Source organism: Dermacentor silvarum, chromosome 1 (assembly GCF_013339745.2).
Source record: "Dermacentor silvarum isolate Dsil-2018 chromosome 1, BIME_Dsil_1.4, whole genome shotgun sequence".
Classification (NCBI taxonomy): domain Eukaryota; kingdom Metazoa; phylum Arthropoda; class Arachnida; order Ixodida; family Ixodidae; genus Dermacentor; species Dermacentor silvarum.
In genome coordinates, this window is record NC_051154.1 from 391,103,269 (window position 1) to 391,131,206 (window position 27,938).

The 27,938-nt window shown below is 52.0% G+C and overlaps 1 protein-coding gene across 1 annotated transcript in view; it reads left to right on the forward strand.

Annotated features, from left to right (window-relative positions):
- Positions 1-499: 499 nt before the first annotated feature.
- LOC119446365 (isocitrate dehydrogenase [NADP] cytoplasmic-like) overlaps positions 500-27,938 on the forward strand; it is a 342,750-nt gene continuing 315,311 nt past the window's right edge. The window contains exon 1 of the mRNA XM_049663327.1: positions 500-734. Coding sequence (XP_049519284.1) covers positions 549-734 — 186 coding nt within the window. The 5' untranslated portion in view covers positions 500-548. The remainder of the gene's footprint in view (positions 735-27,938) is intronic.

Below are 27,938 nucleotides of genomic sequence, written 5' to 3' on the forward strand. Positions count from 1 at the left end.
GGGTGCCAACAGACAACGGATAGAACCATCGATAACATTCGAGTAAGTTCCAATCATGCAGGTGCGTCTTGCACGGAGTTGGGTGAAATGCAGGCCACGAGAAAAGGATAACTAAGTACACGTACAATATTACGTTACTTTAATTGCACCGCCCGCTTCTAGGCCAAACCCCAGTGATGGGCATGTGCCATACTGAGCCAGTCATCAACATCATCATCCTTCTGTGGGCATGCTATTTGCGGGTATTCCACGCGGTGAAATGCTGCGCCATGAATTTTTGAAGCTGGTGATGAATAATGTTCTTTAATTTTAATTGATTCACGTAAGACGCTTGCAATGGACCGATCTATATATCAAGTGAGTAACCTGAATGCATCCTACCATGTTAAATGGAATTTTCAACGTCAAAACTTTTTTTTGCCGCGTGAGGCACGATCAGCTCGTGATTGCGAGCACGACCGCCGCGAGACGATCGCGCTCGTTTTTTTCAGGCCGTCGCTCTATTGTCCAACGAGCATCTTACTCCGACGTCTTGTCCCTTGTCCCCCATGGTGAAAGTCGAGTGCCGGCCGGTGGTCGAAATGCGGGGCGACGACATGGCGCACATCGTCCTGGTCCGGGAGAGGCTCATCGAGCCGTACGTGGACGCCGACCTGAGGGTGTTTGATCTGTCTATCGAACATCGCAGCCAGACCAACGAGACGGTCACCCTGGAGGCCACCCGGGCGCTCAAGGTAGACAACGTGGGCAGCGTCAAGGGCGCCACCTTCAAAGCCGCGAAGGTCTTTCTCGAGAAGTGCCACTTCAAGCGCACGTGGATGTCGCCCAACGCCGCCATTCGTAACGCCCTCGGCGGCGACGTCTTCCAGAAGCTGATGGTCTGCCGCAACATCCCTCCGCTCCTGAAACAGTGGCGCAGGCCCATCATCATCGCGCGTCACGCGTTCGGCGACCGGTACAACGACCAGGACTTCGTGGTCCCCAGGCCAGGCACGCTCCAGATCAAGTACTCGCGCATCATGGGAGCTTCCTACAACATTCACGTAAGTGCCGGCAAATTTAATACGCAGCAGATATACGGGCACTTATAGGGCACCTCACCGGGTTTGGGATAGCAAGTAAAGAAGTGCGGCCAGTACATAAATCGCGCACCGACAAATAGACATTTTTAGCAGAGCGCCGCTTACGCTCCGCTCAGATTTCACGCTCTGAGATACTTCCGGGAACTGCGTAGATTTCGCATTTAATAAGCGCGTCTTGCCGAGACGCGAGCGACGCGCTATCACTTCGGCTGCAAAACGACGAAGAGGCCAAATAGACACGCTGTCACGCTCCGCTCAGTCGGCTTTGTAGCGGAGCGAAGGATGTGGCCTTCGTTCCACTGCCGGTATGAGCGTTGTGCGCAAGCGCAATTGCGTTCCCGCTAAGTGGTTGTGTGGCATTTGCTAGCATATGCCGGTCTGAGCGGAGCGGACAGCAAGCACTCAGCTAAATCACTCTATTGTGTCTGAAAAGTATCAACTAAAGCCCCTCAATGTAAAAAGTAGCGTCACGCTTTGAAGAATGCCGCCTCCTCCTTGCACGCACTGTCCGAGGCCGTCGCCGCGTCGGTATTGGCCTAATGGCTTCGCGTGAGCCGTCGCGCCGCCGGGTGCTGGCTGCGTTTGTTTACGATCGCGCGCCATCGCCATTTTCGCCTGATAAGCGTCTACCGACTGACGAGGAGCACATGTTGGCGCGGTTGCTCTTCGGTGTTGCTTTTCTTTGCGAACGCCTGCCTGGAACTATGCTTCGCGGCAAATGCGACGTCGCTTCACGGCAGTTTCTATCACCATGACCTGCTGCGCCCTCGGATGCCAAATTAGTTTCAGCAAAGGCAAGAAGCTTAATCATTTTGTACGCCAACAGGCTGGAATTCACGGGCACGCAAAACTGCGTGTGAAAACGTGAATACGAAGCTTTTACGGTTCAGCTCAATCCTTTTGACATTGGAGGCTCGAGCATGAAAACTCATCTTAGGAAAGCAGCTCTGCCTTTTGTGGTTACTTGCTAGCTTTCCTGAGAAAATAGCTTTGTTTGCCTCTTTTGTTCGTCTTCGTTGTTGGCGGCCACCCGGTGGAATTGCGATACAAAGGCACCGATGAAAAGCGTGCGTGCTCTCACGAAACCGAGTTACGGGGTGGGTTCGTCGCCGAACGACAGCATCTTATGCCTTTGAGACGTACGTGCTAATTCGCGTGAGCTTTAAAGTGTCTGAAGGTTGCGATGCGGGGGTGGAGCACTCGCAAAGAAAACATGTGGTCGCCCGCTCGTTTACTGGCTGGTTTAATCGTGGTTAATTTAGTCGTTTGCTCGTGCGTTTAGTCGTTCGCTTGCATGTTAGTTCAACATTAGTTCGTACGGCCAGTATGTGTCTGAGACGCACTTGCTGTAGGGCCCTAAGGATGGTGCGTCCGTGTCCTCCGTCAGCCTTTGAGCGTCATAGCTTACTCGCGCCGCAAGTGGCAAGGAATAGCGGATTATTTAGCTTACTGAGGGTTTGCTGGAGGCCAGGATGTTGGCATTCGATCGTAAACGTGTTATTTACCACCATTCGCAACAAGATCTTGCGACGCGCCCTTGAAAAATGTATTGCACGCGACACATTCGGAATCGTCATGGTACGGCGTTATCGCTCGTTTAGATAATAAAAAGAATAGTTAACAAAACAAGAAAAAGAATCTGCCGTCACTGAATTTGTATACATTGTGACGTAGTAGTTGCGGTGAAGAAACAGTTGCAAAACTGTGAATGACGAAACGGACTTTTTATTGGGCTAACCTGTGCCCACAAAAGCACGTTGCACTCGAAGCCCAACGATAGTGGCGAACACAGTCGGCGATCGCCGAAATCTGATGAGCGGCGAAACGCGTCGGCTTTTCTACATGAGTTATCGAAGGTTCCAGGGTAATCCCTGGTGCCCTCGTGTCTTCCAGAAAGTACCGGACAGTTCGCGTCACTCATACATCACATTACATAAGCATCAGTGACAACAGACAACGCATACAAGCATCGACAACGGTCGAGAAACTTCCGACACATGCAGGCGCGTCCTGCGCCGAGCGATAATGTTAAACATTTGTTAGCCGATGAAAAGCGGGCACCGGTGAAAGATAAAAATGTGCACGTGTCAATATTGTTACGCGAAGAACGAGTCAGTAAGACGGGCAACTATTTACAGGTTGTATTTACAACAGCGGTTGCAGCGCTGACCGGTTAGGTTCACAGCGCGAGCCCAACTCGTTCTTCCTCTTCTTTTCTCGAGTGATGGCGCCCGCGCGCCTCGGTCAAACAATCAAATACCACACGCGTGTAGCATAATCCGCCGGCGGCAGAAGCGACGTCCCGGAGCGTCTAAATGTCATCCCTGGGAGGGTGATACTGCTTCAGTCGTGTAACGTGCACGATATCGCTGAACTGGGAAGCAGATGGGGCGTCAGGGGCGATCTCGTATGTGACGGGAGTCACGGCACGAAGCACTCGGTAGGGGCCTGTGTAACGCGACAGCAGTTTTTCTGACAGGCCGACCTGTCGCGACGGAGACCATAGAAGCACCAAAGAACCAGGTGGGAAGAGCACGTCTCGATCGGTGTCGCTGGTCGTACAAACGCCTTTGACTCTCTTGGGATTTCAGAAGGCGGTCACGGGCAATTTCCCTTGCGTGAGCAGCGCGGGCGACGGCATCAAGTGCATATTCACTGGTGGGTGCCGCGTGAACAGGGAGAGTTGTGTCGAGGGGCAGTGCTGGTTCTCGGCCGAACAGGAGGAAAAATGGGGAATAGCCGGCTGGTGTCGTGGCACGAGGAATTATAGGCAAAGGTGACAAACGGCAGAGTGAGGTCCCAGTCTATGTGGTCTGAAGAGACATACTTCGCGAGCATGTCTGTGAGAGTGCGATTAAGACGATCCGTGAGGCCATTAGTTTGCGGATGGTATGACATGGATAGCTTGTGCCTCGTGGCACAGGACTGCAGGATGTCCGGCATAACTATTGACAGGAATGTCCGGCCACGGTCTGTGAGAAGTTGTCGCGGAGCTCCATGTAATAAAATCACGTCGCGTAAAAGAAAATCGGCAACATCTGTGGCGCAGCTTGTAGGGAGCGCTCGGGTGATGGCGTAGCGCGTGTCGTAATCTGTGGCCACAACGATTCACCTGTTCCCAGAGGTAGAAGGAGCAAAAGGACCAAGTAAATCTAAACCAACCCGAAAGAATGGCTCCGCTGTGATTTCGATTGGTTGCAGGTACCCAGCAGGGAGCGTCGATGGTGTCTTGCGTCTCCGGCATTCCTCACACGCAGCTACGTATCTTCGAACGGAGCGAGCAAGCCCTGGCCAAAATAAGCGTCGGCGGATCCGTTCGTAGGTACGTGACACACCGAGGTGACCGGCAGTGGGGAGGTCGTGAAGTTCGTGGAGAACAGCAGAGCGAAGGTGTTTAGGGATCACAAGGAGTAATGCTGGGCCGTCGGGGTGAACGTTGTGGCGGTAGAGTACGCCATCTTGAAGTGTGAGTAAGCGAAGGGAACTGTCGGCAAGTGGAGATTCCAGGCGGTCAATGATGACACGCAAGGACGGGTCACGGCGCTGCTCATCGGCGACATGGACCAGTAGAAAAACAGAGAGAACGCAGGCGTCGGTGTCAGGCTCAGACGTAGAGGTCGGGTCTTCGACTGGGTAGCGACAGAGGCAATCTGCGTCCTGGTGTTGGCGTCCCGACTTGTACGTCACTGTGTAGGTATATTCTTGTAGTCAGAGAGCCCAACGACCGAGCCGGCCAGTAGGATCCTTGAGCGACGAAAGCCAACACATCGCATGATGGTCTGTGATTACTGAGAAGGGCTTGCCAATAAATATGGGCGGAACTTTGAAACAGCCCAGACGAGAGCAAGACATTCGCGCCCGGTAATCGAATAGTTGCGCTCTGCAGTTGTCAGGAGTCGGCTAGCGTAGGCTATAACGCAGTCGTGTCCGTGTTGGCGTTGCGCTAAGACGGCGCCGATCCCATAACCACTGGCATCGGTTCGGACCACTGTTGGTGCGGACGGGTCAAAGTGGGCCAAGATCGGTGGATTAGTCAGAATCATGATAAGGCGTGAAAATGCGGCAGCCTGAGGGGAACCAAACGTAAAAGGCACATCTTTCTTCATAAGTTCTGTGAGTGGATGAGCGATTGCTGCGAAATCTTTCATGAACCGTCTGAAATACGAACGGAGCCCCACGAAACTCCGGACGTCTTTGACAGACTGAGGTACAGGGAAAGCCGTTACTGCTCGAACCTTCTCCGCGTCGGGTTGTACTCCGGAAGCATCGACGAGATGGCCGAGCACTGTAATCTGTCGGCGCCCGAAGTGGCACTTCGATGAGTTTAATTGGAGCCCAGCCTTGCGGAACACGTCAAGGATGGCTGCAACGCGCTCAAGGTGCGTCCCAAATGTAGGAGAAAACACAAGGGCGTCGTCGAGGTAACAAAGGCAAGTTGACCATTTGAAACCTTGAAGCAGAGAGTCCATCATCCGTTCGAACGTGGCGGGGGCATTGCATAAACCAAACGGCATAACCTTAAATTGGTAGAGGCCATCTGGAGTGACGAAAGCGGTCTTTTCTTGATCTTGCTCATCGACGGAAATCTGATAATAACCAGATCGAAGGTCAATGGACGAAAAGTATTTGGCACCGTGAAGACAATCAAGAGCGTCGTCAATTCGTGGTAAAAGGTAAACGTCCTTCTTAGTGATTCGGTTTAGGCGGCGGTAATCAACGCAGAAACGCCACGTGCCATCTTTCTTTTTGACGAGCACGACGCCCAAGGACTCGACGAGGGCTCAACAATGCCTTTGGCGAGCATCTTGTTTACTTCCTGCTGAATAACTTGCCGCTCTGCCGTGGACACACGATACGGTCGGCGGTGAATGGGAACAGCATCACCAGTGTTTATCCGATGCTGAACAAGGGACGTCTGACCAAGTGGGCGATTTTCAGTCAAATATCTTGCGGTAGGACAACAAAAGGCGATATAGGGCGGCTGCTTGGTCAGGGGCGAGGTCCAGAGCGACCATGGGACGTAATGGGCCGTCGAGGTTCAAGGCATCCTGTGGGTAATCAGGAGGATCTGGAGACGCGTCGGCTGCAAAAGCAGTGACGTGGTCATCTGTCACAGACCGGAGCGTGGCCACCACTATGCCTTCAGGTAACACTTGCTTTGTCAAGCCAAAATTGATGACGGGGAGACACATCCGATTAGCGGCAAGGGTAACGACGGAGTGTGGCACAGAGACGTCGCGCGCCAGGAGGACGTCACGAATAGGTGCAAGACATAGTCGCCATCAGGCACGGTTGACGTTGAGGCCAATTCGACGAAGGTTAGGGCTTTTGGAGGTAACCGAACAAACGCTGTAGTGCAGAGGGTGTTCGGTTGTTCGGGGCGAACGTCGGTAACAAGAGGAAGCTCGAGGCATAGCGTACCGGTGGAACAGCCGATGAGGGCAGAATGCGTGGTCAGAAAGTCGAGCCCGAAGATGAGGTCGTGGGGGCAACTGTTCAGCACGGTGAACAGGACTGGAACGTGGCAGCCAGCAATTCCTACGCGCGCAGTGCACATACCACTGACGGCAACAGTGGCGCCATTGGCGACGCGTACGGCCCGAGTGATATATATATTGTGAGCGCATTTTGCGCATATCGTCGTCGTCATCTGTACAAACGACTCATCATCTTGTGTGAGCGCTATTTGTGCATATCGTCGTCGTCATCTATACATACGACTCATCATCATCTTTTGTCTCGTGCGGTGCTTCGTCTCTGACTCGGGCGACTGCTCGGAAATAAAGGCATCGCATAGGTCAACGTCTCACAAGTGGTGGAGCGTGCTTCGATTCCCACGTCCTCTTACTTTCCCGATTCCCCTGGAGCTCCGGTCCGGTCGTCGTTTGCTCTCGCCTACCAGGGTGATGGCAGAAACCAACCCATCCACCAGTGCTGCTACCACCTCTGCTCAGCCAGCTGGCCCTACCTGGACGGTGAACACCACACACCGCGATCCTCCCGTCTTTGCCGGCATCCGCGGCGACGACGTGGACGATTGGCTCGATCACTACAACAGAGCCAGCGACGCCAACCATTGGGATGACACGCACAAATTGCGGTATGTCTCCTTTTACCTAACCGAAGTTGCAAAGACGTGGTTTTTTAACCACGAAAGTGACTTGTCGGACTGGCCATCGTTCACCCAGAAATTTCGCCAGATATTCGGCATGTCGTCTGGACGATCCGAAATCGCGAAACAGAGGCTGGCAACGCGCGTACAAGACCAGGACGAGTCCTATATATCCTACATTGAGGACGTCCTCGCTCTCTGCCGCCGCGCACAAAGTGATATGGCGGAAGCTGACCGCGTTCGCCACATACTGAAGGGCATCAACACGGTCGCCTTTAATGGTCTCGTCATGCAGAGCCCAACCTGCGTTGGTGATATTATCACAGCATGCCAACGTCTAGACACACTGCAGTCTATTCGCCTGCCACGCGCCTCTTGCGACCCTCGTCTAAACGGTGACGCTGAGTTGCGAGCCCTGATACGCACTCTCATCAGGGAGGAACTTCACAGACACCTTTCTGGACCTGCGACGCTTGCGACCGTTCGCCCCGCTCCTACTGGACTGCGTGACATCATTAAGGACGAACTGGCGTCGATGACAAACGCCCCAATGGAAAAGTCTACTGGACCATTTCGTCCGCCAAGCTATGCCGAAATTGCCTCCCGGCCTCCCTCGACAGTTCAGTCTCCACCTGCCGAAGCTTACCGCGACCCCCTGCTTCGCTGGCAGCGAATACTCCTGCGCAGCCGTGCTACTCTCCGTGGCGGTCGTCGCGCCCAGTTTATTTCTACTGCGGTATTCGGGGCCACATTTCTCGCTACTGCCGTCGGCGTCAGCAGGATGAAAGGCGGGGCTATGCTACCTTTGAGCGAGACAGCGCACCTAGGTTTGATTACTACGTTCCCGGGCGCCACCCAGGTGAAAGGCGAGGCTACGCCAACTTTGAGCGAGACAGGACACCAGGACCAGATTCCTACGTTCCCGGACCGTACACAACCTCCTCTGGTCGCTCTCCTTCACCTTCCCAGGACATGGCTCGAGCATCCCGCTCGCCCCGGCGTCGCTCTCCTTCACCTTACCGCCGTTCCTCATCGCCCTTGCGCGCTGCTTCCCATGTTGTGGACACCCGCTCGGAAAACTAGAGGCTGCAGTTTTTGGAGGAGAAACTGCATCGTGTCGGACTGTCCCAATTCCTCCTGCTCGCCCCGCCAATTTGCTCTCGGTTTGTGGGGAAGGTGTTTCCGTCGACGCCCTTGTAGATACTGGAGCCGCTATTTCTGTTATACATCGTGAACTGTGTTTTCGTCTGCGAAAAGGGCAAACGCCGTATGTTGGTCCGGTCCTATGTGGTGCCAATGACGTTCCCATCTTTCCTACTGGACAGTGCACAGCTCGCGTTCTGATAGACGGTATTCGTCATCATGTGCAACTTGCGGTGCTTTCGACGTGCGCTCATCAGATTATATTAGGATGGGACTTCCTGTCCGCTGCTTCTGCACTAATTTCATGCGACGACCCAAGAATTCACATCAGCGACACCGAGACTTATCCAGTTTTCGATTCCCCGTGTCCCAACCTTATTGCAGCAGCGGATTTTCTTATCCCACCAGACGAAGAACGTATTCTTACCGTTGGGTCAACAGACATTGTCGACGGAGACGCAGTGGTTGTACCTTGTCAGCGTTGCATTTCTCGAGGACTCGCGATCGCTTCTTGCTTGGTCCGGTTCTCGAGTGGCTATGCCAGCCTCACCGCCTTTAATACGACTCCTGAGCCAATACTACTGCCGAAAGGGTCTACTGTCGCCAAGCTCGCCGACGCTGCGCCGGTATGTGTCGTCAGTGTTTCGCCTGCCATATCTTCCGCGCATTGTACGCCCGCAGAAGGCCACACTGGTGCTATTAAGGCCACCTTGAGTGCAGATCTCAATCCGGCCCAGACCAATGCACCCCTCTCCATTTTAATGAAGCATGATGCTTGTTTTGACGTTTCTTCGCGAGGCCTGGGTCAGACCACTGTAACTACTCATCGAATTGAAACAGACGGCTCTCGCATCATTCGCCGTCGCCCGTACCGTGTGTCACCTTCGGAGCGAAAAGTTATAGAAGAACAAGTGAACGACATGCTGACACGCAACATTATAAGGCCTTCAGCAAGCCCTTGGTCTTCTCCTGTTGTGCTTGTTAAAAAAAAGATGGTTCTGTGCGCTTTTGCATCGATTATAGGGCGCTCAACAAAATTACCCGTATGGATGTTTATCCAATGCCTCGTATTGACGATGCTTTGGATACCTTACAACGTGCCGAGTATTTCTCGAGCCTCGACTTGCGCTCCGGATATTGGCAGATTCCCATGCATGAGCCAGATAAAGAAAAGACTGCGTTTGCTACACCTGATGGCCTTTTCGAATTTAACGTGATGCCTTTTGGACTGTGCAATGCACCAGCTACGTTTGAACGTATGATAGATACAGTACTCCGTGGCTTAAAATGGAAGACCTGCCTTTGTTACTTGGACGACATTGTCATCTTTTCGTCGAGTTTCTCCCAGCACCTACAACGTCTAGACCAAGGTCTCGCGTGTCTAGCAAAAGCTGGTCTCCAACTCAATACTAAAAAGTGTCGCTTTGCAAGCCGAAGCATTAAAGTATTGGGCCACGTCGTCAGTAAGCATGGCATCCAGCCTGATCCCGATAAAATCGCTGCAGTACTGCAATTTCCGCCACCAACCGCACTTAAAGAACTCCGCAGCTTTCTAGGACTGGCGTCCTACTTCCGCCGCTTTGTCCGTGACTTCGCCACCATCGCCGCTCCTCTACACAAACTTCTGACTTCAAGCGCGTCCTTTGTGTGGTCGAACGACTGTGAAGCCGCCTTCCAAACCCTCAAACGAGTTCTCACGTCAGGGCCCGTGCTCCGTCATTTCGATGCAACGGCCCCGACTATTCTACACACTGATGCCAGTGGGCATAGAATTGGCGCTGTCCTGCTGCAGCGGAATCAGAAGTCCGAAGAGCAAGTCGTGGCTTATGCAAGTCGTGCCATTTCTCCTGCTGAGCGCAACTACACGATTACAGAACAGGAATGCCTCGCCATCGTGTGGTCAATACAAAAATTTTGTCCCTATCTCTACGGCCGCCATTTCACAGTTGTGACCGACCATCATGCTCTCTGTTGGTTGTCGTCCCTGAAAAACTTGTCTGGACGCCTCGGCCGTTGGGTACCGCGCTTACAGGAATATGACTTCACTGTCACGTATAAGTCCGGCAAACAACATCAAGATGCCGACGCTTTGTCGCGCTGCCAGCTGTCCCCAAACGCCCATGCTTCACCTTCGGTATGCAGGTCACCATGTAGCCACACGTCTCCACGCACGCCCAGTAGCCCGGGACAGTCAGTTGCCTCAGTTGACTTTCTCCCGTCTACTGACCTCGTCTCACTCCAACGTACTGACCCATACTGCCGTACGCTGATCGACCGACTTACTGGCTTGGCACGACCCCCCAACAGTCGCTTAAGACGACAACTTTCGCGTTTTAAGCTTCAAGGTGGAGCGTTATTTCGATCAATCTACCATCCTTCCGGTAACCGATGGGTACCAGTCATACCTCGCTCACTTCGCCTCCAAGTATTAGAAGCATTTCACGACGACGCGACGGCTGGCCACTTGGGCTTTCATAAGACTTACGACCGCATCAAAACGCGTTGTTTCTGGCTGGGCCTTTCCACCTCTGTCGCCAAATACGTTGGATCCTGCGCGTCATGCCAGCACAGAAAACGCTCGACATCCCTTCCAGCCGGTCCTCTGCAGCCTCTACCATGCCCGTCCACCCCCTTCGAAATTGTGGGCATAGACTTGTACGGGCCCCTCCCACTCACGCCCGCTGGTCACCGCTGGATCGTCACCGCAGTGGATCATCTAACGCGGTACGCTGAGACAGCAGCTCTTCGCTCTGGTACTGCCCCCGAAGTCGCCGAGTTTTTCGTGCACAGTATCGTTTTGCGCCACGGCGCACCTCGTGTCCTCCTGAGTGACCGTGGCAAGACGTTCCTATCGCATGTCCTACGTGAAGTCCTTCAGGCCTCGGACACCATCCATAAGACCACATCATCGTACCATCCGCAAACAAATGGTCTTACGGAGCGTTTTCATCGAACTTTGTCTGACATGAAATCAATGTATGTTCGACCCGACCACACCAACTGGAACACCATCCTACCTTTTGTGACGTTTGCGTATAATACTGCCGTCCAACGTACAACCAATTACAGTCCCTTCTTCCTGGTGTACGGTCGTGCGCCGTCTTTCGTCTTGGACACTACACTCCTTTCAGCACCTGCTGCTCCATCCGCGTCTCTTCCTGAGGAATTTGCCGCTCGCCTCTCCCGGTGCCGTGAACTTGCCCACGCCAACACCGCTACCATTCAGGACAAAAGGAAAATTCGCTATGATGCGACGCGTCGCGTTGCTTCGTTCCGCCCAGGCGACGAAGTTCTTTTGTGGACACCTGTTCGCGCACCGGGGCTCTGTGAAAAATTTCTCCACAGATATCTCGGCCCCTACACCGTTTTGCAACGAACTTCGGCCGTTAACTACCGCGTCACTCCTGTCACATCAGCTACTGACCGCCGCCGCCCCACTACGGAAATCGTTCACGTATCTCGCCTGAAACCCTACATTCGCCGTACCTACCCTTTCTAGTTTGCGGTCTTGCTGACCGCTTTCCTGAAGGGGGGGAAGTTAGTGTGAGCGCATTTTGCGCATATCGTCGTCGTCATCTGTACAAACGACTCATCATCTTGTGTGAGCGCTATTTGTGCATATCGTCGTCGTCATCTGTACATACGACTCATCATCTTTTGTCTCGTGCGGTGCTTCGTCTCTGACTCGGGCGACTGCTCGGAAATAAAGGCATCGCATCGGTCAACGTCTCACAATATATATACATATATATATATATATATATATATATATATATATATATAGGTGTGTGTGTATTATAGTAGAGATACCAGCAGTCATAGAAGCATTGCATAATCAAGGAGTCCAAGAGGCATACGTGAATATCTTAGCAAATATCTACAAGGATTCCACAGCTACCTTGGCTCTCCACAAGAAAAGTAGAAAGTTACCTATCAAGAAAGGGGTCAGTCAAGGAGACAGAATCTCTCCAATGATATTCACTGCATGCTTAGAAGAAGTATTCAAGCTCATAGACTGGGAAGGCTTTGGAGTGAGGATCAACGGCGAATATCTCAGCAACCTTCGGTTTCCAGATGACATTGTCCTATTCAGCAACAATTGAGATGAATCACAGCAAATGATTGAGGACCTTAATCGAGAACGTGTAAGAATTGGGTTGAAGATGAATATGCAGAAGACAAAGATAATGTTCAATTGCCTGGCAAGGAAACAAGAATTCAGGATGGCCAGTCAGCCTCTAGAGTCTGTAAAGGAGTACGTTTATCTAGGTCAATTACTCACAGGGGACCCTGATCACGAGAAATAAATTCACAGAAGAATAAAATTGGGATGGAGTGCATACGGCCGGCATTGCCAAATCCTAACTGGGAGCTTACCACTGTCGTTGAAAAGAAAAGTGTACAATCATTGCATTCTACCGGTGCTAACATATGGGGCAGAAACTTGGAGGTTAACAAAGAAGCTCGAGAACAAGTTAAGGACCGCACAAAGAGCAATGGAACGAAAAATCTTAGGGGTAACGTTAAGAGACAGGAAGAGAGCGGTGTGGATCAGAGAACAAACGGCGATAGCCGATATTCCAGTTGACATTAAGCGGAAGAAATGGAGCTGGGCAGGACATGTAATGCGTAGGATGGATAACCCATGGACCATTAGGGTTATAGAATGGACACCAAGAGAAGGTAAGCGCAGTCCAGGTCTGCAGAAAACCAGACGGGGTGATGAAGTTAGGAAATTTGCAAGCGCCAGTTGGAATACGCTAGCGCAAGACAGGGGTAATTGGAGATCGCAGGGAGAGGCCTTCATTCTGCAGTGGGCATATAATATAGGCTGATGATATATATATATATATATATATCCCTCCGCATAGAAACCCTATGCTATAGACAAAGTTACTCGAAGCTAGCATGGGAACGCGAACGCTTCAAGCGCACGGCATTGCTAAGCGCGCATTCACTCGGCGAAAGGACGTCTTCTACGCTCAAGCGGTGTACGCAGCGCCACGGTCGAGGAAGGAGCGTGAAACAGAGGAGAAACGAGGAGGAGGGAAGGCGGAGGAGGTGAGTGTTGCTAATTTTTATATAGAGGAAGTTTAGTGTCAACCGCTGCACTTCGAAAAACAGCTACAATTTCAAAGGAAACCCGTACGCGAGCACTTTCACTCGAGGGAGCTCCTCCTTCCATGCAGTCAGAGAATCGAGGTTGCACGCGTTATCACCCATGATTCAATCTCAATGCCTTAAACGCGACCGATTAAGGCACGTGACTTCGGTAACTCATCCAATGCGGAGCTCTAAAAACCGACCCTCGAGGAGCGCAGCGCAGCAAAAAGGCAAGAAGAAAAAAATTAACCGACGATTACGATGCTCCCTCAGGCGAATTTTGAGCGCAGCGGTTGAGGTGTTTTAAATTAGCGATATACCGTGGCAAAGAATTTGATTCCGAACGACAGTGTCCTCTCGGCGTCAACGCTTAGCCTCTATTCGAGCAGCCCGTTTAGCAGCAGCGGCAAATGCACTTCCACAGGTTGCGTCGCCCATTGTTCAGAAAGAACTGGCTGACACTATTTTGTATTATGATTATATTCTCACGTCGTAGGAACAGTGCAGAACGACTCAGTGTCGACACTGTGTTACAAATTTAACTCTTTATTGGGCGAACTTGTGCCCAACAAAACAAGTAACGCTCATGGACGACGACCGCGCCCAGCAGAGTCGGCGGTCGTCGGAAATCTGCGGGTCAAACGCGTCAGCTATTATGCGTGACTCGTCCAAGGTTCCAGTGTAATCGCTCATGCCCGCATCTTCCACAATTCGCATCGAGCATACAAGCAGATTACAAAAAGCTTTGGTGAGAACAGCCAACGGACAAAAATAAAACTATACGGTTTTACGTGCCAAAACCACGCTCTGATTTTAATGCACGCCGTAGTGAGGACTCCGGAATCTTGGACCACCTGGGGTTTCTTAACGTGGACCTAAATCTAAGTACACGGGTGTTGTCGCATTTCGCCCCATCGGAATGCGGCCGCCGTGGCCGGAATTTGATCCCGTGACCTCGTGCTCAGCTGCCCAACACCACAGCCACTGAGCAACCACGGCGGAACAGCCAACGGATAGAACTATTGATAACATTCGAGAAACTTCCTATACATTCAGGCGTGTTGTGCATCGATGGCTGACGTTTAAAGGGCCCCTAAAGCACCTCCGATATTTTTTGAACATTTAAAGTAAACATGCGCATCGAGTACAGGATGCCGGCGCGATCAACGATGCCAAAGGGTGCAGCCCTACGCGCTGCGGGCGCGCCACAAAATAACCCCCGCGGTCGTCGTGATGTCCCAAGGGTGCATCTGGTCATGTCAACGGGGGCGACGATGACGAGTGGTCGAGCAAGAACCTACGATATCCGGTTAGTCTGCTAGCAGGTCCGCACGCTCCCTGCTCCTCCTCGTTGTGTTGCTCGCTTGTGCGCCCTAAAGCACCTCCATACACTACGCACTACACTTTTCTTCTCACGCTTTCGCCATACCCTCCTTCTCGCGCTCTCTTCGCTGTCGCCGCCTTTCATTCCCCGCTGCGCTCTGCGTTGCTCTTTCGTCCTTCGCTGTTGTGCTCGTTCGCTCGGTTACGCCGACGCTCGCTGCAGCAACGGGCGCCTAAGAGCTGTACTCTAAAAGTAAAAAAAAAAAAACCGAAGCAGCCACGAATTCTGTTTGCCCACTGTTTTACACAAGCATTGGCGACGTTGCGCACTGAACGGATAACAAATGCTTTCTTTCGTGCCTTAACCTTAGAGTTAGTCGCAGTCACCGACAAAACCAGAACGCGGATACACACACACACACGCACACATATATATATATATATATATATATATATATATATATATATATATATACGTTAAAAGAATATATTGATCCCATGCAAGAGACATAGAGAAAAGCTTTCAATTAAATACTGAAGCATTTGCGCGGACCGCATTACAGCGACCGTTCAGTGCCTACAGAAGGTGGTACTGAAGGCCTTTGCAGCGTACAGTCGAGTGCAAAATATTAGAGACCACGGGAGTGGTAACTAAACTGTATGGCTGCGTCTTCTGACGGCTGCGCGCCGAAGTTCGGGAGCGCGTACTGCGCACGCGCGTCCTTTCTTGACTGCCAGCCTGCTCGTTCGCTCGCTTCAACCGCGCGCGCACCGGAACGCGTGAGAGAGCGCAAGGTGTCACTTCTGTATCGCCGTCGAATCGCTCGAGTGATGATGTCGTCACATCCTGACGAAAACACTTCATTTGCACTGGCAGCGCTCGGAGCCCGCCACTCTCTAGGCCTTGCTTCTTGACGCTCCGCGGCGCGAAAAACATGCTTTTCGTCACTTTTTCTGAAATCGAGTTTTGTGATAAGGTCAGAAAGCAGCGATGTCTTTTGCGCCCCACATCCGGAAACTTAAGCATGATGCAATTATTTATGGTACTCAGTCCAAATATCATGTGCCCAGAGACATGCGTGAAACCACCGAATATCGAGCAGCTGGAGAGAAGAGCCAGGGAAGAGAACGGGGAATCATCGCAGAAGAAACGCAGGCAAGTACCGACTGTCCGATCTGCCGGGTTGACTTCAGTGCAATGCATAGTTTATTGAGAAGAATAAAGAGTCAATTTCCCGCTCAGATATGGGGCTGTGAAACGCCATACACGCTTTGTGCCGCAACACGGAATGTCGCAATGTATTGAGTCTAACTAAGGAGTTTTAAAGATTTGTTTTGTTTTTACATGGGACTTCAATTTAAACGAGCACTTTAAATTGAATTATGTTTACATGGAATTCGGTACGCTATGTTACAGAGAAGGCAAGCGAAAATCTCAATGATGCTTGTAAATCTCTCAGTGTTTCAATGGAACAGCTCTCAGCGATTCAATGCGGAAAATGGACCTCTGACCATTTATTGAAAGCGCCAAACCGCCTAGCATCTCCATCATCCACTTTTCTCAGAGCACATCTCTTAATTAGGCGCCCGTTCCTGCGGCCACCGTCGGCGTCGGCGTTTTCCGGCGGCGTAACCGAGCGAACGAGCGAAGTATGAAAGAGCGAACGCGGAGCACCGCGGGGTAATGTAAGACGCGAGGAGGAAAGCGCAGGAAGCTACAGTGCAGTAGGTATGGGCAGAGTAGCGCGCGTCGTCTGGGAGGTCACTCGGCGGCAGCAGGTCTCAATCCCACCAACGCGTCACCCACGCGCTGGCCACGCGATCTCCAAATTATGCGAGGCAGTCGCGCCACACTTGATCACTTGCAACGCGCCGCATGAGGCAGATTGTCCGCGACATCTAATACATCGCGAAACGAAAACACGTATAGAGGTGCGCTCAAATTTCGCATTAGGAATTATCGTAATCGTCGTGGATATTTTTTTAATTTACTGTTTCTGAGAACAAATCTGCGATGATTCCCTGTTCTCTTCCCTGGCTCTTCTTTCCAGTGTTGCGACTCCGCTTCCTTCAGGCTCGACCGGCGTACTTCACGGTAGCGTAGCGTTGCCGGCAGGCTGCAGGCGTCCGGTAGATCATGGCGACCAGGCAGGGCGAGACGATTTTAAGTGCGAAACTTGCACGGTTTATTTCATGTTGAAGGATTGTAAGAAGAGAATGAAGATATGAGAAAAAAATACATGGCGGGGCCGCTTAAATGGGCCCTCTCACAATGAGGCGGGGTTTCGCTCCAGTCACGTGACAGGCAAGTCCAGTTGGGGGGGGGGGTGCGGCAGCATCTCCCTCTCGCCTAGGTGACGTTTCCCTGGCTTGTCCCCGCTGGTGGCAACCCGAAGTTCCCGAAGAACGTCATTCGCGGAAGGTGGACAGCTCCCCTAGGCGACGTTTCCCGGGCTTGCCTCCGCTGGCGGCAACCCGAAGCTCCTGAAGACGTTATTCATGGAAGGCGGGCCTATTCGCTTCCCACGCACATGCACACAAAAGAATCAGCAACTACGACGTCCCGACGCTCCGGAAGAACGTTTCGTAGAAGGCGGGCTTAATCTCCTCCCCGCACCTGCACACAACGGGATTAGCAACTACTGCGTCCCGCCCGCGACAACCAAGCCGATGGGGAGAACTCTGGTTAATCCTTTTACACGGGCTGTCGTACGTCAACCGTAACAGCATCTCCGGCGGGGGGAAGAAGATCCCGACGCGTAGGGGCCAGCAGCCACTGGGCGAGGGATCGGCGTTTCAGCAGCAGACTTTCTCTCCGTGGTGACGAACCCTTGGTTCGTAGCTTGCAGATTCCCTGGAGTCGTCCATCAATTCTCGGGGCGCTCTTGTAGGCCTTCTCAACCTGGTCCGGACCGGTGAAACGGGGCTTGCAAACAGGTCTCGCAACTCTTCGTCTCCTGTTTGGGCACGCAACCACTCCAGAACAGTGCCGGACCCACAACCACAAACAAACGAGCACAAGGCCACTGTCTCCCAAGAGACACCAGGCTTTACAAAAAAAAAGAAAACTGCTACTGCTTTCCATTCCTTTCGCGCGTCCTCCCCCCTTGAACACTAAAAACAGCCATTTCCTGAAAGCTATGGGACGTGATTACAAAATCCGCTGACAATCAACTAAAACTACGTGATAATAAAAAAAGCGTACAAGAGAAAAAAAATATACTACCGTCGAAATGACGCTGACACCATAGTGAGCATGAGGTTTTCGCTACTCTAGGGGCAACGACTCAGACCGTCGGCATTGCCGTTAAGTTTACCCTTCTTATAACGAATATCGAAGGTGTACTGTTGAAGAGCCAAGCTCCAGCGCAAAAGACGGCCGTTTTTTGTAGACATGGACTGCAGCCATGTGAGGGGACAGTGGTCAGTCTCTATGGTGAACCTTGAACCAGCGATTTAGCAAGCTAGCTTCTGCACCACCCATACCACGCAGGCGCATTCCTTTTCTGATGCACTGTATGCTTCCTCACGAACTGAAAGCTTTCTACTGGCGTACAGTACGGGGTGTTCATTTTCGTCATCTCTCTTTTGACAAAGCACTACCCCCATACCCCGGTCGCTGGCATCAGACTGAAGAATGAATGGCTTAGAGTAGTCGGGCGCGTTCAAGACTGGCTGACTCATTAGTGCTTTCTTCAGCATACTACAAGCCTTTTCTTTTGCGTCATCCCATCTTACCGTTTGCGGCTCTGTTTTTCTGAGAGCATCTGTTAAAGAACTTGCAATCTCGGAATAGCGTGGGATATATCTCTGGTAATAACCTGCCAAACCAAGGAATGACCTGATGTCCCGCTTGGTGCGTGGTTGCGGGAAGTTGTCTATTGCAGCTAGTTTGACCTCTGAGGGCCGACGATGGCCTTGCCCTATTACATGACCTAGATAAGCTACCTCCGCGCGTCCCAATTGACATTTGGGAGCCTTGACAGTTAAGTTGACACAACACAGTTCGCAAGTGTTGCATGTTGTCTGCCCATGATGAAGAAAAGATTGCTATGTCATCGAGATACGGAAGGGCAAAGTCCTCCATTCCCCGTAGCACCTGGTCCATAAGTCTGGAGAAACAATAGGGAGCATTCTTCAAACCAAAGCTCAGGACTTTCGGCCGAAAGGTTCCCATCGGGGAAATAAACGCAGCAAGCCTGCTTGCCCTCTCGGTCAACGGAACCTGCCAGTAGCCTCTGACCAAATCGAGCGTAGAGATGAAATTAGCACTGCTCACTCTTTCAAGTCTTTCCTCGATGTGTGGTATTGGGTAGGTCTGGTCCTTCGTGATTAAGTTGAGCCTGCGGTAGTCGATACATGGTCGCGGCTCCTTTCCTGGGACCTCTACCAAGATAAGAGGCGAGGTATAGTCACTCTCGCCTGGCTCGATTACACCTAGCTCTAACATCTTGTTTATTTCTGTGGCCATGACTTGTCGTTGACGAGGTGAAACGCGATAAGCTTTCGAACGAACTGGGTCCGATGAGATTAACTCGATGTCGTGAACGATCGCAGTGGTCCTGCCTGGTGTGTCCGAAAATATGTCTTTAAATTCACACACGAGTTCCCTCAGTTCGGCCCTTTGATCGGGATTCAACTCCGCCTGCTCTACTAGTTTGTCAATGGTCTCGTGCATGTCTTTTGCCCCCGTTATGGATGTTAACTCTGGAAAGTCGACAGGCATCTCCTCGGGTAGGTTAAGCGCCATGTTCACAATGGCCTCCCTCTGCCGGTAGGGTTTAAGTAGATTGCTGTGGTACACTTGTGGGGTCCTTCGTTTTCCCGGTACCGAGATTAGGTAGTTTGTATCAGATAATTTCTGAATTATGTCAACCGGTCCTTCCCATTGAACCTGTAGTTTGTTTTTCAATGAGGGTTTCAGAATCATTACCTTTTCTCCAACTTCAAAGCGTCGCGTTCGAGCCGTCCTGTCATAGTAATGCTTAGCATTGCTTTGGGCCTTACGCATTTCCTGCCCTGCTAATTCTTGAGCTGTGTGCAGTCGGTCTAACAGCTCTAGCACGTATGCCACAACCGAAGGATCGTCGGCCCGGCCTTCCCAGGCTTCTCGAACAATGCGAAGAGGGGATCGAAGGCAGCGACCGTAAACGAGCTCCGAAGGTGAAAAACCTGTTGACTCGTGCGGTGCAGTTCGAAGCGCGAACATTGCCGCCTGCAAGCAAACCTCCCAATCGGCTTTGTGCTCATAACAAAGGGCTCGCAAAAGCCGTTTCATGACTGAGTGGACTTTCTCTACCGCATTTGACTGCGGGTGGTACACTGAGCTATGAATAATTTTAATACCGCACGTTTCCAGAAACGTCGAGGTCAGTGCGCTCGTAAAGACAGATCCCTGATCTGACTGGATTTCTGCGGGAAACCCCACTCGCGCGAAGATAGACAAAAGCGCGTTGACGATCTCCACCGAGCTTAGTTCTTTGAGGGGCACCGCCTCTGGGAATTTCGTCGCGGGGCATAGTACAGTGAGAATATGCCGATAGCCAGACTGCGTTGCAGGAAGTGGTCCCACTGTGTCTATTAATTATGAGTCTGCGAAACGGCTCCGTGATAATGGGAACGAGTTTCATTGGCGCCTTAGCCTTATCTCCGGGCTTGCCTATGCGTTGACATGTGTCGCAGCTTCTCACGAATGCTTCCACTTCGCGAAAGCAGCCGGGCCAGTAAAATTCCTGCAGTAAGCGGTCCTTTGTTTTCCGAATGCCCATATGCCCTGTCCAAAAGCCCCCGTGGACCAAATGTAGGAGCTGCTCACGATAGGGAAGCGGCACCACGAGTTGGTCGAATTGCACTCCCTTTCGACTGGCGTACTTTCTATAGAGGACGCCTGCCCTCTTAAAGAACTTACGTTATGCTTGGCCACACCTTCTTTCGCGTCTGGCCTTAGGTTCCGCAGGGTGGAATCTTTTTCCTGTTCAGCAATTAATGTGGCAGGGCTTACATTAAATAACGTTCTTCTGGATTCTGCCTCTCGAGACATCTCCGGCTCCGGCGCTTTCCTGGCCTCTTCATTACCTAGTGTACTTTCCGCACTGTCCCCTATAGGGCTGTCCTGTTTGGTGCTGGTTGACAAATATTCCGTCAAACCTGTTTCCTCCACCACTGGACATGCGTACACGGCCTTGGCCGCGAGCTCTCTTGCCTTGGAACGAGTTAGGGCTTGGACTATTCCTTCACTAAACCCGATTCCCCTGCGTCGCAGCAAATCCTCGGATTTGTTAGAAAACAAATATGGATACTGCGGCGGGAGATGTGCCGAGACGGCGGCTTCAGTCTCCAGTACTCCGAAAGGGCCTTCGATGCTAATCTTTGCTACAGGGAGACAAACACTGGAGGCCTCCACGGCTTGCCTTATCCAAGCACATTCTCCCGTGAACTGGGCTTCCTCCACGTACGACGGGTGCACCACGTCCATCGTGGCTGCCGAGTCGCGAAGCACCCGACACGGTTTCCCGTTTACCATGAGGTCTCGAATGTACGGTTCTAGTAACTTTAGATTTTCCTCGTTTCTACATAGTGACATCAACACTAGTTTGGGATTTTTGCACCCCACAGAGATATGCCCCGTTTGCTGGCAGTTGTAGCAAACTACTGGTTTCTTTGCCTCGAAAGCTTTTTTTCTTTTGCCTTTCTGCTCTCTGTTCTGGTGACTCCTCCTTTCCCTTGCTGTTCTCGTCACTATTTTTCACCGACTCTGACCTTTCCTTTGATTTATACTGACTTGACTTTGACCACCGCTCTGGCTTGTCGGGTCTGTATTTATTCATCTCCTTAGGAGCTTCTTTGCCTTCAAGGGCACGGCGGGTTACGTACTCCTCAGCGAGATCGGCCGCTCTCGTGATAGTGTCGACGCCTGGCCTATCCTGAACCCAATATCTGATGTTTTCCGGCAGCCGGCGGAAGAACTATTCTAATGCAACGCACTGCATTGTCTTTTCGGCGTCGCCGAGTGCACCCGCTTCTCTGAGCCATTCTTTCAGGTTTACCTCCAAGGTGTATGCGAAATCTGAGTATGACTCACTTTTGGTCTTCTCGATCTCCCAGAATTTTCGCCTGAATGCGTCTGCTGATAATCTATACTTTTTAAGCAGACTCGCCTTGACTTTATCGAAGTCCTCTGCTTCTTCTTTCCCCATGCGGGCTATGATATCAGCTACCTCTCGTGGCAGCAACGTAAGCAAGCGTTGCGGCCACGTGTTTCTGGCAAATTTTTGCTTCTCACACACGCGCTCAAACTGCACTAGAAAAAGACCTATGTCCCCTCCTACTGCGTAGGATGCCATCAAGTCTGTCATTCTGCGCTCGATTTCTCGTGCCTCTGTGCTAGGTCTCTCATTATTTTGAGCCCTTAGCCTTTTGGCTAAGATCAAATGTAGCAACTCAATTTCTAGGCGCTTCATTTCGAGTGCGTCGCGTGCAACACGTTCGCGCTCTTCTTTGGCCTCACGCGCTGCCCGCTCGCGCTCTTCTTTTTCTTCTATGCGCTTGCGCTCTTCCTCCTTATGCTCAATGCTTTCTAAACATTCTTTCAGTTCATCGTCGTCTGCCCCGATCGCTTCGATAGCCTCAATGATCTCCGGTTTTCTCTTCGCTTCGGGAATTTGGAGGCCCAACTATCTGGCCAAGTTTAACAATTCCAGCTTCTTTAGTGCCTTCAGGTTCATGGCTGCCCTTAGTGCTGCTAACTCTTCACTCTATAACAACCTTGACGTACTCAAAACTTCCGTCAGCGGTTAAAGAAAAATCACTGCTCTGTACTTCCCCAAAAATACGTAAAGCCTAGTGATATCTCAGTGAAGAAAAGCCGTGCACTCACCATATGCAGTCATGAATCCTGACACCTTCCTTCCGAAGTTGTCACCTGGACCAAGAGGAGACGATCTCTTAGATGTTATCCAAAGTTGGGGCCTCCAGGGTAGCGCGTCTCATCGCTGCCAACCAGTTGTTGCGACTCCGCTTCCTTCAGGCTCGACCGGCGTACTTCACGGTAGCGTAGCGTTGCCGGCAGGCTGCAGGCGTCCGGTAGATCATGGCGACCAGGCAGGGCGAGACGATTTTAAGTGCGAAACTTGCACGGTTTATTTCATGTTGAAGGATTGTAAGAAGAGAATGAAGATATGAGAAAAAATACATGGCGGGGCCGCTTAAATGGGCCCTCTCACAATGAGGCGGGGTTTCGCTCCAGTCACGTGACAGGCAAGTCCAGTTGGGGGGGGGGGGTGCGGCAGCATCTCCCTCTCGCCTAGGTGACGTTTCCCTGGCTTGTCCCCGCTGGTGGCAACCCGAAGTTCCCGAAGAACGTCATTCGCGGAAGGTGGACAGCTCCCCTAGGCAACGTTTCCCGGGCTTGCCTCCGCTGGCGGCAACCCGAAGCTCCTGAAGACGTTATTCGTGGAAGGCGGGCCTATTCGCTTCCCACGCACATGCACACAAAAGAATCAGCAACTACGACGTCCCGACGCTCCGGAAGAACGTTTCGTAGAAGGCGGGCTTAATCACCTCCCCGCACCTGCACCCAACGGGATTAGCAACTACTGCGTCCCGCCCGCGACAACCAAGCCGATGGGGAGACCTCTGGTTAATCCTTGTACACGGGCTGTCGTACGTCAACCGTAACACCAGCTGCTCGATATTCGGTGGTTTCACGCATGTGTCTGGGCACATGATATTTGGACTGAGTACCACATATAATTGCATCATGCTTAAGTTTCAGGAAGTCGAGCGGAAACGACATCGCTGCTTTCTGACCTTATCACAAAACTCGACTTCAGAAAAAAGTGACGCAAAGCATGTTTTTCGTGCCGCGAAGCGTCAAGAAGCAAGGCGCCGAGAGTGGCGCGCTCCGAGCGCTGCCAGTTTAAACGAAGTGTTTTCGTCACGATATGACATCATCACTCGGGCGATTCGACGGCGACTTGCAGAAGTGACACCTTGCGCTCTCTCACGCGTTCCGGTGCGCACGCGGTTGAAGCGAGCGAACGAGCAGGCTGACCGGTAAGAAAGGATGAGCATGCGCAGTACGCGTTCTCGAGCTTCGGCGCGCAGCCGTCAGAAGGCGCAGCTATGCTCTTCAGTCGTCGCTCCCGTGGTCTCTAATATTTTGCACTCGACTGTACGTAATGTATTGTGTACTACGTACGCATGTTCTCTCTACACTCATATAATAATGTCTTATATCAACCACGTAACGTACCTCTTGGGAAAGGACGTACATTATTACTCCACGCTGAAATAATAACTTCAGCAGGCAGCAGCCGCTGCTTTAATATCACCTTAATGTGTTTTAAGTAAAATGTTGTGAGCCGCCACAGTGGCTCACTCAGCTAAGGCGTTGCGCTGCTGAGCACGAAGTCATGGGATAGAATCCCGGCTGCGGCGACCGCATTTCGATGGAGGCGAAATGCAAAAACACCCCTGTGCTTGCGTTGTAGTGCACGGTCAAAATTAATCAGGAGCCCTTCACTACGGTGCGCCTCATTATCAGAGGTGGTTTTGGCACGTAAAACCACAGCAAGAAGTAAAATGTAGTGGCCATTTTCAGATTCGGCGTCGGTTTTAAGTCCAGTAGTTATCGCACAACTCTAAACGTGCACTAAAAGTTAAAGTGAGACGGATGTGAAACTAGGCTGTAGTATAAATTGGAGGAACGGATGGTGTCACAAATGAAGTGTGCATCCCAATGTTTATTGGACGCACAGTGCATTCCGTTGTAGTTAACATGTTAATTACTACTACACAAGGTTACGTTAACGTGTGTTAATGGAGCCGGTGGCATTCGGTCCCGATCTCCTCCTTTCTTGCGCTTCAGCTACTGCCTGCAGAGATAGTCTCATGCATACCGAAAGCAAAACTTATTAACCCTGCGTTTCACATTTTGTCTCGATGCATACCAAATTTACGGGTATGTGACTGCTGAAATAACAGTGCATGACAATATCCTATGCATGATATACGTGGTGGTCATTTTTCAGTTTTACGGAATACTCGAAAATCGTCTGTTGCAGATAACGTAATTGTAGCCTTTGAGCTGGAATATTCAGAGAGGCAGACATTACTTGCAAGAGAAATATAAATACACTGAGAAGAGGTTTATTGGCGCTGTCCTTCAAGGACGCTTCGAGTTCCAAGAACGCCGAGGCAGCGTGGAGCACCGTCTCCAAAAGACACCAGCGACCAACAGCGCGAGCAGAGTGGGCCGAGCGTTGGCGATGCCGCTGGACGGAGGCGCGTCTTCTTCTTCATAATCGCCCCGCAGAAGAAGAGCCATCCTGGCGACCTAAGAGGTTGTTGGCAGAGGGTCATGGTAGGGCTTGACACGCGCCACCTGGACGAGGTCACGTCCACGCCGGCGCATGTCGTCAGATTGAGAAATTGGCTCGATGAGAAAATTCACCGGGGACGTTCGCTCCAAGAGGCGGTAAGGCCCTTCGTACTTTGGAACGAGTTTTGAGGAACGGCCTGGAGTTTGGCTAGGAACAGCCAGCCATACAAGAGACCCTGGAGCATACGTGGGACTGGGCAGCGAGTCGGCGCGGCCTTCCTTCTGGCGCTGTTGCTCTAGTGACGTAAAGGTGCGCGCGAGCTGGCGGCACTCTTCGGCTTGTCGGGCAGCTTCTTACACAGGTGGGCACTCGGAAGCGTCAGGACGATATGGAAGGAGAGTGTCGATGGTATGCAATGGTTTCCGTCCATATAGGAGGAAGAAAGGTGAAAATCCCGTAGTAGCCTGTGTCGCGGCGTTACATGCGAACTTGACGAAAGCAAGTACGCGGTCCCAGTTCCCATGATCAGATGCCACGTACATCGGGAGCATATCACCGAGAGTGCGGTTAAACCGTTCCGTGAGCCCGTTAGTTTGCGGAGGTAAGCCGTGCTCGTTCGATGAATAATGTGGCATTCCGAAAGCAGCGCTCCGACGACCTCAGAGAGGAAGGTGCGACCTCTATCCCTGAGGAGTTCTCGAGGTGCGCCATGTCGAAGGATGAAGCGATGCAGGACGAAAGAGGCTATATCCCGCGCTGTAGCATTCGGTAGAGCCGCAGTTTCGGCGTAGCGTGTCAAATGGTCCACCGCAACTATAATCCACCGATTGCCATGCGGTGTCATCGGAAGCGGGCCATAGAGGTCAATGCCTACGCGATCGAAGGGTTTGGCAGGGCACGGAAGCGGCTGCAAGGTACCAGACGCACGGAAAGGTGGTAATTTTCGACGTTGACAGTCAGGGCAGCACTGAACAAACTTTCGTACAAAAGTGTGCATTCCCCGCCAGTAGTAGCGGTGGCTGATACGTTCGTAAGTCTTAAGTACTCCGGCGTGGTCAAATTGCGGATCGTCGTGAAAAGAGGCACATATTTAGGACCTCAAGCTGCGGGGAATGACTAGTAGCCATCTACGGTCTTCGGGAGCGTAGTTGCGTCGGTGGAGCAGCTGATCACGAATGGCGAAATGAACAGCTTGGCGTCGGAGGGATCGGGATACAGGGGTGGTCGATGACCCAGAGAGATAGGCGAAAAGAGAAGCGATCCACGGGTCACGGCGTTGCTCTTGCCAATCGAGTCAAGGTCAAGCCCAAGGGTGAGCACAAGCGGTTCCGCAGGCCGAGTCTGGAGGTAGAGGTGAACGGGACAGGGCGTCTGCGTCAGTGTGCTTGCGACCGCAGTGGTAGACGACGCGAATATCGTACTCCTAGATTCGGAGTTCCCAGCGTGCTAAGCGGCCAGATGGATCTTTCAACGTGGCGAGCCAACAAAGCGCTTGGTGATACGTTACTAGATCAAATGGACAGCCTATAAGTATGGGCGAAACTTGCCAAGCGCCCATACTAGAGCCAAGCATTCTTTTTCAGTCACGCTGTAATTGGCCTCCGCTTTAGTCACCGAACGACTCGCATAGGCGACCACGTATTCGAAGTAGCCGGCTTGCGTTGCGCGAGGATGGCACCAAGACCAACCCCGCTAGCCTCTGTATGCACCTCAGTAGCAGCTGTCGGGTCGAAATGGCGAATAGGTGGAGAGGAAAGAAGTCGACGCAGTGTAGCAAACGCGGCGTCGCATGCAGGGGACCAGGAGGAGAGGTCCGCGCCACCGCGTAGGAGCTGGGTCAAGGGCGACATGATGAATGCGAAACTGCGGACAAAGCGCCGTAAATATGAGCGCAGGCCCACAAAACTGTGTAGCTCTTTGACGTTAGTAGGCTTCGGGAACTGAGCGACTGTACAAAGTTTCGCAGGGTCCGATAGAACGCCGTGCTTGGACACGGTGTGGCCTAAGATGGTCAGCTCCCGCGCGGCGAAGCGGCACTTCTTAAGGTTCAGTTGCAGGCCAGCGTTGGTGAGACACGTCAAAACATGTCTAAGGCGAAGTAGGTGGGTCGGAAAGTCAGGCGAGAAAACCACGACATCGTCAAGGTAACAAAGACACATAGACCACTTGAGGCCACACAGTGTATTGTCCATGAGTCGTTCAAACGTTGCAGGTGCGTTGCAAAGTCCAAAGGGCATCACGTTGAACTCGTATAGGCCGTCCGGTGTAATGAATGCCGTTTTCTGGCGATCGCCTTCAGCCATTGGAACCTGCCAGTAGCCAGAACGCAAGTCCAGGTACGAAGAGAATTCCGCGCCCTGAAGGCTGTCAAGGGCGTCGTCGATGCGCGGCAAAGGATAGACATCCTTGCGCGTGACCTTATTTAATCGACGGTAGTCAACGCAAAAGCGTATAGACCCGTCCTTCTTGCGCACGAGAACGACAGGAGATGCCCAGGGACTGTGGGATGGTTGCATAACGCCACGGCGTAGCATATCGTCGAATTGGTCGTTGATAACACGACGCTCGTCGGCGGAGACGCGGTACGGTCGTTGACCCAACGGCTGGTTTAAGCCGGTGTCAATGTAGTGCTGTACTTCCGACGTTCGGCCCAATTGGGGCTGAGAAACATCGATGGAATTTCTGAAGTGGTGTAGAAGCTGAAGAAGCTCGGAGTGTTCGGCAGGGGTGAGTGTCGTGGCGATGGAACTGGAAAACATGGCACTCGACGACTCTTCAAGCGTTGAAAGGGCGAGGAGTTCGTTCGAGTCAAGATGGAAAGATTCGAATGGCACGGTAACAAAGAACGACGAG